General features: G+C 45.6%; 1 protein-coding gene across 8 annotated transcripts in view; it reads right to left on the bottom strand.

The window, feature by feature from the left end:
- Positions 1 to 347: 347 nt before the first annotated feature.
- LOC132828788 (cAMP-specific 3',5'-cyclic phosphodiesterase 4C-like) overlaps positions 348 to 16,521 on the bottom strand; it is a 331,268-nt gene continuing 315,094 nt past the window's right edge. For all 8 annotated transcript variants that reach the window (XM_060845876.1, XM_060845880.1, XM_060845879.1 and 5 more), the window contains 3 exons: positions 15,533 to 15,655; positions 14,592 to 14,774; positions 348 to 8,495 (listed from right to left, as the gene is read on the bottom strand). In XM_060845876.1, coding sequence (XP_060701859.1) covers positions 7,839 to 8,495; positions 14,592 to 14,774; positions 15,533 to 15,655 — 963 coding nt within the window. In that variant the 3' untranslated portion in view covers positions 348 to 7,838. The remainder of the gene's footprint in view (positions 8,496 to 14,591; positions 14,775 to 15,532; positions 15,656 to 16,521) is intronic.

Raw genomic sequence — 16,521 nt, 5'->3', positions numbered from 1 at the left:
AACCCACTCCATAAATTCGAGCACAGAAACCTAGGACATTGTGATGCTGTTGGAGTACCACATTGTTGTAGGTACCCCCTTTTCGATGACACATGAAACCATATCTTCTATCTCAAGTGATACTGCAGTATTTTGAAGGTGAGTGGGATTGTAGGGCTAGGAAGCCAGTGTAGGATCATGGAGAGATTTCAGAACTGAGATGAGAATTTTAACATTGGCTCCTGTTTCAGAAATGCCTCAAAGTAGGTCAGTGAACACGTGGGAAAAAACTGCAGAGAAATTTAAAGCACAGTGCAAAGTTTCAGAACATAAACCAAGGACAATCAAAATATTATTGAAAGCTTTATATGAAGCTGTTTGTGCATATGTTACATCTACAACAACATACAGGTATAGATACGAGTCATACTCTAAATCAGAGCTTAACAGGGACCCTGCACCTCTTCCCTTGAAAAGATGTCACTGTACAGATCGGAATAAATAGTCAACTTACTTACAACAATTATACACATTGAAAACAGCTGAGGAGAAAGAAATGGTCAAAATTGAGAGTGATGAAAACAATTCTGTTTCGCAGTCATTAATGTTTTCACATAATAGAGTGTCTGAGACCATTAACCGCAGTCACATGGCCATAAAGTTCTTCAACAAACGAAAGGAATTATGTGAAAAGCCATTGTCTTCTGTTAGTAATAACTGTTCTTTAACGAATGGGAACAGAAGTTTCCTTATGTATGTACGTGTATATCTGGTGCACTCAGTTGAAAGGTCAGTCAATGACAAAATGGCACATGGTTAGAGAACAAGGACAGGAAGGAGACACTGGCAATTTATGGGGCAATTGTGTCTCACTGTTGTCCAGTGGCTACTTTGCCCCATCCTGATTGGCACAGCATTGAGGTTTGGTGCTTTATTTCAGATAGTGATGAGGTCTTGGGTTGGCACATTACAGCACCTATTTCATTTAGGGATTAGGTACAATCTTCACCCCAGTGGCACAGAATCAAATTTCAAACTTGTGAAGTGAGGGTGGGGAAAGTGTGTGGAATTAATGTAAGATCATATAACTTAAAGCTACTGTATGCGACTCTCACAACTGGAATATGACACAAGTTCCTCATGACAAGACAGATGATCCATGTGTCTTAAAAAGTCAAATGTTATAACAGGGAACTTCTTTTGAATTTCCTCCAGGGTCACTGATTTTTCTGGATGAACCAAATTCTCTCCTGTTCACTCAGGCTGACTCAGAAAGTGTGATAGCACATTACGTGTGACAGTGGCAAGAACTACAAGCCAAGTGTAAAATATACCAGAGATAAGCAGGCAAATTGTCACTCTGAATATGATGTAACACAGAGTTAACATATGGTGCTAACCAATGGTGACTACTGAACGGCAGAGTCTTCCAAAGGTACGTGGTCCCATCAAGAGCCGGATTATTTTAGATGTGAACTTCAAGGTGAATAGTCCAGTGAGTATTAAGCCTCATCTTATTCCCTGAGCAGAAAGGGTTAATTTCAGAAACAAAAACAGAAATTGCTGGAAAGGCTCAGCAGGTCTGGCAGCATTCATGCAGAGAAATCAGAGTTAACATTTTGTGTTGAATGACCCTTCCAACTGATATCTCTCCACAGATGCTGCCAGACCTGCTGAGCTTTTCCAGCAATTTCTGCTTTTGTTTCTGATTTACAGCATCCGCAGTTCTTACAGTTTTTAAGAGTTAATGTCACTCTGGTGCTGATGAGGACGAAGGAACTTTCTTGGAACCTCTACAGGGTTTACAGTTAAATGTGTTCACATGGAAACAAAGCCAGGGTGGCTGGATTCTGGAGCTGCCCAATGTGGGGGCACCACTGTGTACAGAACGGGAGAGCAGCCCAGGGGACCCCGGAAAGCAGGCATTGCTTCTCACGGTAACTACGCCTAAGAGTCAGCCCAACTGAGAGCCAACCACATGTGAGGGTTCAGACCGCCCATTGCTCATATACATTAAAACACTGCGTAACTGTCTCTTGATCCAAAGGCAAGACAATTGAACTCAAGAGGAATATCCTAATCATTCAGCTACTCTTTTACTTAAGGAGAAGGTGAGGACTGCGGTTGCTGGAGATCAGAGTCGGAAGAGTGTGGTGCTGGAAAAGCACAGTCGGTCAGGCAGGGTCCGAGGAGCAGGAGAATTGACGTTTCGGGCATAAGCCCTTTGTCAGGAAAAAGCCCTTCCTGAAGGCCATATGCCCGAAATGTCGATTCTCCTGCTTTTTTACTTACTCATGTCTTGACACAGGTCCAAGTTATTTTCTTTTCCCAAGCTGACATTAAAGACAGGGAATTTTTCCAATTTCCACCACAACATCTGCTACCCAAGGGACAATTAGAAGGTTGCAATGACAGACAGATGTCACCTTTATGAAAATGCCAAAATGGGATAGATGTTTAATTATCTTTTCAGATGGTCCAATTAAGCCCCAGAAAGGATCAGTGACACAGCGTCAGAACACTCGCCCACCGTGAGCTCGGGATTAAATCAGTTTTCCTTGCTGAACAACCTTCAAAAATCCTTGACCGTTGCTGGATCAGAATGGTGGGTTCCTTTGCTGATGGTAATTGCAGCAACTCAGGAATAGGGTCTGGCATCGTGAGGCGTAAAGCGATAGGCATTCAATGCCAGCTCTGCCATTGATGCTCTAAAAATGAACCTTTTTTGTAAAACAATCTTCACACTTTTGCTGATATTATTGACCTCTGACCTTCCTCTATGTTTTAAACCCTGATACCAACATCTCAGTCTGTTAAAAACTGAAGTCAAAAAGTGTGGTGCTGGAAAAGCACAGCTGGTCAGGCGGCATCTAAAGAGCAAGAGAGTTGACATTTTGGACATAAGGACATTCCTGATGAAGGGCTTATGCTTAAAATGTTGACTCTCCTGCTCCTCGGATGCTGCCTGACCTGCTGTGCTTTTCCAGCAACACGTTTTGACTGATCTCTAAAATCTGCAGCCACTCACTTTCTACCCCCCAATAGAAACTGACGCCACAGTGGGGAGTCTAGTTGTTCTGACATAGTCTGCTCGAGTTGACTGCATTCTGAAAACAACTCCTCAATACCATCTCACCTGCCCAACTCAAAGGAGTCTTTTGATACTGTTGAATGTTACAATCAAGCCCAATGCTCCCTCCCTTACGATCAGCATTAAATAGATTGTGGAGCAGGCTTCCAGTTTGTGGGCCAGCCCCCCCCAAACAGTACATTGTAATGCCCCTTTAAAACTAGGGATAGGTTAGTGCTTTCAAGCCCACACTTTGTAATTTCAATGCTGCCCCTCCAACATCACGGCCCCTCACTGTGACCCCCTCCAGAATGCTGGTCAATTCTAGCCCTGCTCTCATCCATATCAGGTGCAATCAGTGTTGGGCTTGTCCAGGGCAGGCCTTCTTAAAGAACTGGAGACACACAAACCAGGATGGGAGGGGGAATAACACAACAATTCCCCTTTCCTGAACAGGATTTTCCAATCAGGAAGATGGTTTGGAACCTGCTGAAGGCACGTCACAGGTTGAAAGTTAAGAAGAGGATAACGTCAGCATGTAATTAGCCAACTGGAGTATGTGGAAATTGTGTGTATTCTGCAGAACGGAAGGACTCCCACCGATCACTGACCTCCCTCACGGTCTCACATCTCCAGATCCTATCCCTGACCTAAACCCTGCTTCTACCTTTCCTTCCTGCCCACCAAATCGCTCTCCCAAAGTTGGTGAAAATTCTGCAGATTGACAGAATATCACAGAATGCAGGTTCTCTGTGTTACACCCAGGGGTGCAGACTCTGTGCAGACTGGTTGAGGGCATAGTGTCATGGAACATGGGGGAAATGTTCACAACCAGAATCATGGACAAGGGTGGAATGACTGCACAAAACTGAACAATGGGTAGATGAAATGGGAATGCCAGATGAAGATTGAAGTGTAGTAGGGCTTTATGGGGGAAAGCACACACACATTGCTCACAGTTCAGAAACTGACCTTTGGTTTCAAGAAAATGGAAGCATCTTAAACAGCAGCTGCATTAGGCATCAAAGATTGAATTTGGGACTGAGGGATTGGGGAACTGGATCATTCATTTATCTATACACAGTACATGGTGTAGAATGCCCCAATTCCTTTGGTTGAAGATAAATGTTTCCAAGACCCTGCACTCTTAGTGCTAACCTTTGTTTCCATCTGCAATGTACCTTGAGTCTGAGTCAACATTCGATCATTACAATTAGCCCTGGATTCACTCTTTGGTCAACTTGGAACATTGTTTTCTTAAGGATAGAAGTAAATTTAAGGCAGACATTAAACTTCTTTCAATCTTCAATGTGCACAGTTCTGGCCTTTCTACAGTTATTTGAATCAACCTCTTCAGACATATTTTGGCAGACTTTCAGTGATGCAGGATTTGAAAAAGGACCTTCTGACCCAGAGGGAGGGATAGTACCACTGCACCACGAGATCTTATCTTTCTGCAGATTTTGATTAGACCTTGCCTCAAGTTCTGGTCTCCCCATTACAAAAATGACACAGAGCCAGTGACAAAGATGGAAAAGCTACTAGACTAATTTGATAAAGAGACTGAAATGAAGGTTTGAACAGACTCTTTTCCCTAAAATGATGACTAGGAAGTGACTTGATAAGAGGTTATTAAAATTATTCAAGGGTTTGATAATGCAATCATTTGGATGTTCACACTTAAAGGATTAAGGGCCATAAATAAAACATGACCAGAAAGTGCTGGAGAGACTCAGTAGGTCTGACAGCATCTGTGAAGAGAGGAACAGAGTTAAATGTCTCAAATCTGATAGGAATTTTCTTTAGAATTGTTTTGAAGAAAAGTTAATGGACTCTTCATTCTGTTTCTCTCTCCACAGATACTGCTGAGTTTCTCCAACACTATTCTTTTTCAGGCCTCCAGCATGTACAGTATTTTGCTTTGGTTTGAGGGCATATCTTAATGATAGTCACTAAAGATCTAGGGGGTTGGGGAGAACGTGGAACAAAGCTCCCACAGGGAATTGTTGAGGAGAATTGTAGGAATAGATTTCTAGATCAACACATGAAGGAGAGTTAGGTGGTGCTGATGTTGGGAGGTGGATATTAATTATATTTTAATTGAGTTATTTGTATTTGGGTAAGGGATATTACCTTGAGATTCACTTCTGCTTTTATGTGTGGGCAGACCGAAGATGAGTTAAGAACGTGCACGTGTGCCTTTGTAACCAATGTACTGATGAGATTTCAGTTCCGTATTTCCCCAGAATAGAACAATAAAGTACAGCAAGAGGTAGATGTGGATCACCAACACAACTCTGGAGTGGTGAGGCTGAGTGACTGGGTTCTGTGCTGTGGATGCTGTGTAAGGCTGAACATCCAAAACAAGGGGCAGACACAATTGCAGATAAATTCATTCTCACCTCAGTTTATCCAATGAGCGTGCCTGTCCTTTCATTTGTAATCTGCTGTCGCAATATCTTCATTTTGAATATTTAAGCATCACCCTTTGAACATCCCTCACCCTCATTCAAACACTGGACTCTGAGGGAGTATGATATTCTTAAAGTACAGGGAGGAAAATACCAGCCCTTCTCTGTAGCCCGATGAGGAAACACGCTCAAGGCTGAGCTACAGTTGGGGATTCTGTCCTCAGCTCAAATCACCTTCATAAGTGGTGCAATGGGCTGTCAAACAGTACTGTAATGGCGTTCCCATCATCCCCAACCCCTCCCCTTTCTCAACAGAGGGGGGATTGCTCTCTAAAACTTTCACATTGAGGTGGGGGTGGTGGGGGGTGGGAGAGGGGTCTTTCAATGTAGGTAACAGGGGTCTTTCCCACTTCCTGGAGAGGTCAGGGTTCAAGGTGGTTGGGGACCGGAATCCTGGGGTGGGATACTGGGTGGGAGAGGCATGGAGTAGGGGTTGGGGTATGGGTTTGGGAGTCATGGGGTGGGGAATTCGGGGGGGTTTAGGGGAAGGATTGGGGAGTCATGAGGTTCAGGGATGGTATGGGGGGAGTCGTGGGTTGGGGTGTGAGGGTGTGGAATGGAGATGGAGGTCACGGAGAAGATGAAGGTGGGTTTCAGAAGGCCCCCTTTACCCAACGCCAGGCCTTCAATCCAGCAGCAAGTGCTTTGGGACAGGCTTGTCCCAGTCCGTCAGGTTCTACTCTCTGTTGTGCACATTGTAACCCCCTCCTGATGAGTACTTGCTCAGGATTTACATTGACTACAGTGGGATGTGGCAGTAAGTAAGCATTGGGTGCTCCCAGTCATTTCCACTGTCCACAACATGTCACTGGGAAGGGCATGAAACTGCCCCTTGGGTCTATAACAATGAGGATTTGTTTGTTGTTTGGTAAATATTCACCCCTTCAGTTGAGCAATCAAACCTCAGCATTACTTTTTAACTCAGAAACTAGAGGAATCCATGTTTGGTGGCACAGAGAATTAATACAAAGTTTCCAATGATTTCACAGGGCCGAAGGAGTCAGGCTGAAGAGAAAACCGTAACTGCACAATAACCAGTGTGCAATGTTTCCATCACACCCTCCCACTCCCAACACCCTCAGTCACTCTCACACAGCCTCACGCACAGACTCCGTTATTCACAACCACACACACACACACACACACACACACAGACACTTGGATAGGTAAACACAGTAGGCATAGGGAAATCAATACAGATACCAACAGTATGAAACACAGCAAATCAGTCTATGTGGCTGTATTTCACATTGTTGGTATCTTTGTATAGAAACACAGAAACACACAAAAAGATACTGGGATGTGTGTAAACACACACATAAATAGTGACACAGAAACAGAGATGGGGGGTGAGGAAACAGGACAAACACACACAGATAGCGACACACATACACAGATAGTTACACACATGAACAGAGATAGATACACGCACACACCGCTAGATAGACACACACACACATATTTACAGACTGATAGAGACACACACTCACCCGCACGCACATATTAAGGGCAGTGGTCAACATGATCCAATCCAAGACTCACATAATCACAAGTCAAATTGTGTAAAAAAATTGCTAAAAATATTCATTTAAGAAAAATACAGATCACTTTTTAAATAAAAAAGGATCAACGAACCCTCCTTTTAAATGTTTTGTTTGTTCAAATAAAAGTCCTGTCACGCTGCTGACAGTTTCCAATTCAATTAAAAAGGCATCGATTTCTTGTGTCCTCCAGTCTATTCCAGTGCAGTGCTGGACTCTGCCACGATCCAACTGATTCAACCTTCCCAGTTCGAGGGACAGGTCTCAGCACGGCCAGTGACCATTGTCCTCTGCCTTTGCCACATGCACCCTCTTCCCTGGCTACATTTGAAACCTTTTCTCCTTCACAGTTTTTAAAAAATTTTTGCTGAAGGTATTTTATTTTTAAAAAAAAAGAAAAAAGGAAAAATAAAATCTTGCTCTTCAAGATGGTTTCCCCTTCCTGACTCCATCTGATTTCTTTACTCCTCCCTCAGATTTCGTTTGGATACATTTCTTGCCAGCGACCTCCTATTTGCAAAAACATATTCCCCCTGCAGCCCAGAGAAGGCGGGGGGAGAATCACGGCACTGTTTGTTTTGGATTTTTTTTTGTTTCCTTTGGGTTGGTCATTGTTATGGCTGGCACTGGCGAAAATGTCTCTCTCCTGTTGCCTTCCTCACCAGCTCACAGCGAAGATCTCAGCTGCTTGACACGTAAAGCAACAGCTGGTTTGTGTGTGCTTTGATACCAGAAAAAGAATGAATTTACTAAATAATGTACAACGTCTCCGTCTTGTTAGGTGCCCAATGGAAGATCTGAGATGCTTCCTTCTACTTCCACCAGGCTCTGTTTACTGCTGTCTGGTGACCCTTCCACCAGGCTCTGTTTACTGCTGTCTGGTGACCCTTCCGCTGTGTTGTCTGGGATTTGGCTAGCTCCTCCCTTTGGAGGCTGGACCTTGAACAGGAAAGGGCGATAGTTAGGGGGAGGCTGATACCTGCCCTCCGGAGTACTGCTCCCCGAATCCCTGGAACTGCCCTCTTCAGCAGACGAGTTGCCCACCTCGCTCTCGTAGAGGGGGGCTTGGGTCATGTAGCTGCCCACGCCCGGTTGTCTGGAGTAAGGGACTCGGCCAACTTCGATGGCCTCTGAGGATTCCGAGAAGTCTGTGTCTGGAGTCTCCGGGCTGCTGCAGCTGTGCATTTCCTCAAAGGAGCTGGCGTTAGTGCTCACTGCCTCTTTGTGCCTTGTGATGTTCAGCAGGAGACTGTCCGCCATTTTGCTGCTGTTTCCCAGCTCCACGGAGCTGGATGAAGGTGGGCTGTGAGGGATCATGCTGTCAAACCAATCACGGTTGTCTTCCAGGTTGTCCAGTATCTCTTTGGCATCTGGATAAACCAGGTCAGCCCACGTCTCCCACAGAGGGTGCACAATGAAATCGATAAATCCAACCTAAGCGGAGAAAACAAAAGCCAAAAGCCAATCAGGGAACTGTCGTGATTCGGAGCAGGGGGATCTTATTGAGCATGAGATCTTTGGTTGGGGTTGTTAAAGTGGGCCAATCAGGGACCCCTAGCTGATAGAGATAAACTGGGGGCTGTGGGTCTGCTCCTGGGCCTGGCCAAACTGGCCATAAACAGGTCCAGGCAGCGGGCCGTGGAGGGGGTCGTTAGGGCCGACTGCCTGCCCCGCGGTTACGTTCGAGCCCGGGTGTCCTTGGAGAAGGAGCATGTGGTGTCCACCAACACCCTGGAGTTGTTCAGGGAGAGGTGGGCGCCGCAGGGAGTGGAGTGCATTATTTCCCCCTCCAACGCTATTTTGATTTAGTCCCTGCCCTCCCCTTCACTGTTTGATCACACAGCATTGCCCTTTGATGTGAAGGGCACTGCTTGTCACTGGCCACCCGGGTGTTTTCCTATCTTCCTGGTGGTGGAAATTGAATAAAGATTCGTGCACTTTGTGTCTTTTACTGTGTCTCACACCTGCACACACACAACATGGGCGCTGAGGGAAAAAAAATAAACAGGGGGCTTCAGTATCTCCTCAGCTCAGGGGCTGACTCTGAGCTGGCTGGCCCCACAGCCAGTGTACTGTGTAAATAAAGGGTGACCTGGTGATGGGATACCAGCCCCTGTGCAGTTATTTCAGGAACCTTGTTACATTTTACACCATTTCTCATCTGGTTCAGTGGAATACGATATCTATCCATCAGACGGTAACATAGGAATATCAAAATTAGGAGCAGGAATAAGCCATTCGGCCCTTCGAGCCTAGTCCACCATTAAATCTGACCATGATTGATCATCTAACTCAGTCCCATTTCTGCTTTCTGCCCATATCTTTTGATTCCTTTAGAATAGGTAGGCAGGTATTGACTGGATGTAATGGGCCAAGGCACCTTTCTATACTGTAGACCTCTGACGCTGTAACTATATCTAACTACTTCGCAAAAATGTTCAACAGTTTGGCCTCAACCACTTTCTATGGCAGAGGATTCCACAGACTCAGATGCCACAGACTTCTTCTGATCTAACCTCTCCTCAAACTCTTCACTCATCACAATACCTTTGCACTGCGTGAATATCAGCAGTAAAGTCAACTCTCATTCCCATCTCTAGTTGCCTTCGAGAAGCTGATCCTGAGTCACCTGCTTGAAAACAGCCGAATGGTTCTCTTGGCCATTTCAGAGGAAAGTTAAGAGCTAACTACCATAGCATGGGTCTGAAGTCACATGTAGGCCAGATCAGGTAAGGACAGCAGATTCCCTTCCCTAAATGACATAGGTGATCAGTTTTTATGGCAATCTGGTCACTGTCACTGATGGAAGCTATTTATTCCAAATTAACTTAAGTTATTGACTTTTGAGAAGATTTGTAGCTCAGGTTGATGATAAGTATGTAAGCTAGCTCACTGAGCTGGAAGGTTTGTTTTCAGAAGTTTCGTCACCACGACTAGGTGACATCATCAGTGTGAGTCTCCGGTGAAGAGCTGGTGGTATGTCCACCTCTCTATTTAGGTTTTGGTTTCTTATGGTGGGTAAAGTAACTTTTCCCAGATGTCACGGTGGAATTTGAACTTGTGTTGCTATTAACTGGGATCTCCAAGTTGTGACTGCAGCAAGATAACCAGGATACTGCTGTATCTGTCTATCTTCCCAGCATTGTTTCCTACCTTGACCCTTTATCGTTCTCAGCCTTTAAGCTCCAATTGACCTTCAGCCTCAACAGCCTTTATGAGGAGGGGTGAGGGAGCAGAGTTCCAGATTTCTACTTCCCTTTAAGTGACATCACTCCTGAATGGCCTGACTTGAATATTAAGTCAGGAGTCGCAGGACACTAGGCTATCGTTCAACAGCACTGCTCCGAAAGCTCGTATTTCAAATAAAGCTGTTGGACAATAACCTGGTGTCATGTGACTTCTGGCTTTGTCCACCTCAGTCCAACACTGGCTCCTCCACATCTCCAATTTTAAGGCAGTAAAAACGAAAAGCCTGGGAGAAACTCAGCAGGTCAGGAAGAATCTGTGAATAGAGACAGATTAGATTAGATTACCTACAGTGTGGAAACAGGCCCTCTGGCCCAACAAGTCCACACCGACCCGCTGAAGCGCAACCCCTTCACCTACATTTACCCCTTACCTAACACTACGGGCAATTTAGCATGGCCAATTCACCCGACCTGCACATCTTTGGACTGTGGGAGGAAACCGGAGCACCCGGAGGAAACCCACGTAGACACGGGGAGAATGTGCAAACTCCACACAGTCAGTTGCCTGAGGTGGGAATTGAACCCAGGTCTCTGGCGCTGTGAGGCATCAGTGCTAACCACTGTGCCACCGTGCCGCCCAACTGTGCCACCGTGCCGCCCATTGTGTTCCAAAGTGTCATACTGGACTGGAAACATTCACTCTGTTTCTCTCTTCTCCATTTTCTGCTTTATTTGCAGGATCTTGTTTTTCGCTCAGTGTGGAATTTTAAGGTTCTGCTCTCTTGTTCTTGAATTTGAGCACTTTTCCCCAAACAGAAAATGTTCCAAAATAATTAACTACTAATTAAACACTTTTGAAGTGACAGTGGTCACTAAGGGGCCAGTCAATTTGTGCATGGCAGAGTGGGAATGGTACTCCAATAGTAATCCAGAACATCAGGCTCATGTTCTGGGGTCATGAGTTCGACTCCAATCATGCCAGCTGGTGAAATACTACTTCAATAAATCTACAAATAAAAGCTAGCTGAATGCTGACTATTGTCAATTGTAATTTTAAAACAATCTGGCTCACCAATGCCCTTCAGGGAAGGAAATCTGCTGTCCTTACTCTGGTCTAGCCTATGTGTGACTCTAGGCCCATAGCAACATGGTTGACCCTTAACTGCCCTCTGGAATGGCCAAGCAAGCCACTTGGATTCAATGATAAAAATCACACAGCACCAGGTTATAGTCCAACAGGTTTAATTGGAAGCACACTAGCTTTCGGAGCGACGCTCCTTCAGCAGGTGATTGTGGAGGGCTCAATCCTAACACAGAATTTATATCAAAAATTTGCAGTGTGATGGAACTGAAATTATACATTGAAAAATTTATTGTCTGTCAATCAATCAATGTATAATTTCAGTTACATCACACTGCAAATTTTTGCTATAAATTCTGTGTTATGATCGAGCCCTCCACAATCACCTGATGAAGGAGCGTCGTTCCGAAAGCTAGTGTGCTTCCAATTAAACCTGTTGGACTATAACCTGGTGTTGTGTGATTTTTAACTTTGTACACCCCAGTCCAACACCGGCACCTCCAAATCATGGACCTACTGAGGGATGGATGTCAGATACTGGCCTAGCCAGGGGTGTGCACATCCCAGGAACTGATCCTATTTTAAAATCAAATCCTACAAACAGCCACTTGATAACCACCAGACCAGATCATTGAACAGTACAGCACAGGAACAGATCCTCAGGCCAGTGTTGGGCCGAACATGATGCCAAATTAAACTAATCCCTTTGCACTGCCCGTGGTCCACATATCTGTATTTATTGCTTGTGCGTGCGTGCGATTACCCAAAAGCCCCTTAAACACCCCAATTGTTTCTGTCTCTGTCACCACCATTGGCAGCGTGTTCCAGACTCTTACCGGTGAAAAAGCGTTATTCTTATATTTCCATTGAACTTTTCCCCCACTCGCCTTAAATAATTTTAAATATTTCAACTCTGGGAAAAAGACTCTGATTGACTGCCAACCCTATCTATACTTCTCATTATTTTATCAGCTTCCACCAGCCTCTGCTGCTCCAAAGAAAACAACTCTAGTTTGCTCAGCCTCTTTTTACAGCTCATAGTGGCACGGTGGCTCAGTGGTTAGCTCTACTGCCTCACAGCACCAGAGCCCCGGGTTCATTCCACCCTTGGGCGACTGTCTGCGTGAAGTTTGCACATTCTCCCTGTCTCTGCATGCTCTGGTATTCTCCCACGGTCCAAAGATATGCAAGTTAGGTGGATCGACCATGCTAAATTATCCCACAATGTTCAGGGATGACTAGGTTTGATATATTAGCCATGGAAATATGGGGTTATAGAGTAGGGGGTGTGTGTCTGGGTGGGGTGCTCTTCAGAGGGTTGGTGTGAATTTGTTCGGCTGAATGCCCTGTTTCTACACTGTAGGGATTCTATTCTCAAACTCCCTATTCCTGGTAAACCTCTTTTACTCCCGCTCCAAAGTCTCCACATCCTTCCTGTAATTGAATGCAGTATTCTCAGTGTGGACTTAACAAACTTTTATAAAGCTGCAACATCTCTCCCATGCTGGTGACTGAGGAGTAAATACTGGACAGATCTCCCTGTCCTCCCAGTGACCGTGAGAATTTTCATATCCAGCTGAGAGGGCACAGGGGACTCTAGGTTTAAGAATTCATCCACAGGAGCACCACACCACACACCATCTCTTCCTCCCTGCAACTCACAAGGCCCCCCCCGCCAATTCCTCACTGAATTCCTTGTCACCGTGCCCAGGACATTCACATTTAACTCTGAAAGCCTCCCGGCAAATCCTGGAAGGATTCCAACCCAAAACATGCAATGACTGAACGGCGGAAGCAGCAGCCAGCAGAGGGCAACAGAGCTGCAGAACACTCACCATCTGCAATCAGTTTGTTTCTAAATTACTGTTGGAAAATATTTTAAATCTCAGTCTCCCCCACTCCCCCCCAAAAATATCAAAATTAAACTATCAATACCTTTATTTTAACTTGTGACAGACAGCTGATGTTCTACAGTGGGATGGAACTGAATTCACTCATGGGACATAGACATCTCTGGCTGGGCCCAGCATTTATTGCCCGTCCCGAGTTACCCCTTGAGAAGGTGGGGGTGAGCTGCCTTCTTGAACTACTGCAGTCCATGTGCTGTAGGTAGACCCACAATGCCCTTAGGGAGGGAATTCCAGGATCCAACCCAGCGACAGTGATGGAACAGCGATATATTTCAAGGTTGGGACGGTGAGTGGCTTGGAGGGGAAATTGCAGGGCCTCGTTCTGGATGGAAGTGGCGATGGTTTTGGTCGGTGTTTTGATGAATTTCTGCAGTGCATCTTGTAGATAGTACACACTGCTGCTACTGACTGTTGGTGGTGGAGGGAGTGGATAATTGTGGATGCAGTGCCAATCAAATGGGTTGCTTTGTCCTGGATGGTGTTAAGCTTTTTGTGTGTTGTTGGGGCTGCACTTATCCAGACAAGTGGGGAGTATTCCATCACACTCCTGACTTGTGCCGTGTAGATGGTGGACAGGCTTTGGGAAATCAGGAAGGAGCGAGACACAATAAAGATGGAGAACATTTAACATGCAAGACCAGCTGCCCTGAGAAAGTGATGGAGAGCTTCCGTCTCAGCAGGCTGTACATTCATGTACTGAAGATGCTTCTGCAACGAGGACCTCAAAATTTACTGATGTCTGCCTCACAGGCGAGAGATTCAGACTGATCAGAACAGGCGCCCATGTCAGGAAAGCTGAATCTGACCTCCGCGTGTCCACATATTCCTGGAGCTTCCATGAAATGATCTCCAGTCCCAAATCCAACGCAAGTGGCGCTTGATACGTCTGGTCCCCCACTGGGCTCTCCCTCCATTATAGAAACGCAACGCACTCGGGAGAACCTGGCTGGATGGTTCTCCCCTCACTCAACTCATATTTCCTTTAAAAGTAGTCATGATTTGGAGATGCCAGTGTTGGACTGGGGTGTACAAAGTTAAAAATCACACAACATCAGGTTTAGTCCAACAGGTTTAATTGGAAGCACTAGCTTTCGGAGCACTGATCCTTCATCTGGTGATTGCAGAGAATGCTAGTGTTTCCAAATAAACCTGTTGGACTATAACCTGGTGTTGGGTGATTTTTCATCTTTAAAAGTAAGAAGTGTAAAGAAGGAGACAAGGCAACATAAAATTAGTTTTCACACGGAATGGATTTTGTCTCTCTGGCCCAACAATGGGAGGCCCAGGTGGAGTTGTGGTGCTGGTGGTTGCAGGTCCCAGTGCCCTGCCCCAGGGGTTTCTGTCCACTGACCTGGGACTTCTCGATGGAAGCAGTGTGTTTGTCACACATGGGGCTAAGTTCCATTCCCCTCGCACGCTCCTGATCTCCCTGCTGGAAGAACTCCAGCATTATTTTATCCACCCAGATGCGGTACAGGTGCAGTGGCTTGGTGGGATTGCTCAGGTCAGCACAGTGCACCATGTTCTGCAGAACCTGTGGAAAAAAATCAACAGCACAAAGTTCATCAGCAGAGATACAACCCAGAGGCCAGCATTGCATAGACTACACTCTCCACAAAGCTAGGTCGGATGCAATATTCACACTGTCTAACACTGAGGTACAGTACTGGTGGGGACAGGTCTGTCACTGTATAACACTGGGGTACAGTACTGGTGAGGACAGGTCTGTCTCTGTATAACACTGGGGTACAGTACTGGTGGGGACAGGTCTGTCACTGTATAACACTGGGGTACAGTACTGGTGGGGACAGGTCAGTCCCTGTATAACACTGGGGTACAGTACTGGTGGGGACAGGTCTGTCACTGTATAACACTGAGGTACAGTACTGGTGGGGACAGGTCTGTCACTGTATAACACTGGGGTACAGTACTGGTGGGGACAATTTTGTCACTGTATAACACTGGGGTACAGTTGTGGTGGGGACAGGTCTGTCACGGTATAACACAGGGGTACAGTACTGGTGGGGACAGGTCTGTCACTGTATATCACTGGGATACAGTACTGGTGGGGACAGGTCTGTCTCTGTATAACACCAGGGGACGGTACAATATGATGATATAGCAGTCTGCGTTTGCTACTAATCTATACGAGCAGTGAATATTTAAATATATGCATATGGAACGTAACCAAAAATGATAAATAGCCAACATTTGTCATCAAATAATATTTCCATTTGAGGGGATCTTGGAATTTTATTGGTGGATTATGTGGATTGCTCATTCGGAATATACCTGGATCCGGTCGGAGTAATTATCCAGCAGCAACACCCCTAAACTCGTAACTTTCTTTGTTTCCACCATTGTCTTCAAGTCTGCCAACAGGTTCATATGTTTGGTCATGTCTGTTGCTAGGACCTAGATCAAGAGAGAGAGCTGTTAGAGAACGAGGGAAATAACAACTGCTAAAACAAGACAGGGCCTCCCATCAGTGAGGGACTCTCACCATCAGGGAGGAGACCTCCTTCAGACAGAGCTGACTCGCCAGCAGGAACCCCTTTGAATGGAGGAGTTTGAGATCTGTATGTGGTCACAGATTAATCATTTTCAATATCTGGGGAAGCCAGAAGGATGAAACTGTTGAGGCCTACATGGACTGCAGTAAAAGGCAGAGTCACTGTCATCACAGCATCATCAGAGAGAGTGAGATGGCTGGTGGAGGTTTATCCTGAAGGTCACCATGCCTCAGGTGAGGAGAGAGATTGAGGGTGCAGGAACTGAATCCATGCTGTTGGCATCACTAACCAGCTGCACAACCAACTGAGCTAAACCTCCTAACTCAAGAGAACTCAAAGCTCACAAGATATTGCTCATGCTTTGAGTACCATCCCAGGATCTTGTCAGGGTTGGAGGGTTTGAGCTATATGGAGAACCTGAATTGGCTGGGGACTTATGCCCCTGGAGCGCTGGAGGACATGGGGTGACTTTATAGAGGTTTAAAAAATTATGGGGGGGAGCATGGATAGGGTAAATAGACATGGTCTTTGAACCGGGTTTGGGGAGACCAAAACTAGAGGGCATAGGTTTAAAGTGAGAAGGTAAAAATGTGAAAGGAACATCAGGAGCAACTTCTTCATGCAGAGGGTGGTGCGTGTGGGGAATGAGCTGCCAGAGGAAATGGTGGAGGCTGGTACAATTACAACATTTAAAAGGCACCTGGATGGGTATATGAATAGGAAGGGTTTAAGAGGGATGTGGGCCAAATATTGGTAAATGGAACTAGG

The sequence above is a fragment of the Hemiscyllium ocellatum genome, chromosome 28, assembly GCF_020745735.1.
Source record: "Hemiscyllium ocellatum isolate sHemOce1 chromosome 28, sHemOce1.pat.X.cur, whole genome shotgun sequence".
NCBI lineage: Eukaryota > Metazoa > Chordata > Chondrichthyes > Orectolobiformes > Hemiscylliidae > Hemiscyllium > Hemiscyllium ocellatum.
Note: the sequence above shows the minus strand (reverse complement) of the source record. Positions and strands in the feature narration are given on the sequence as shown.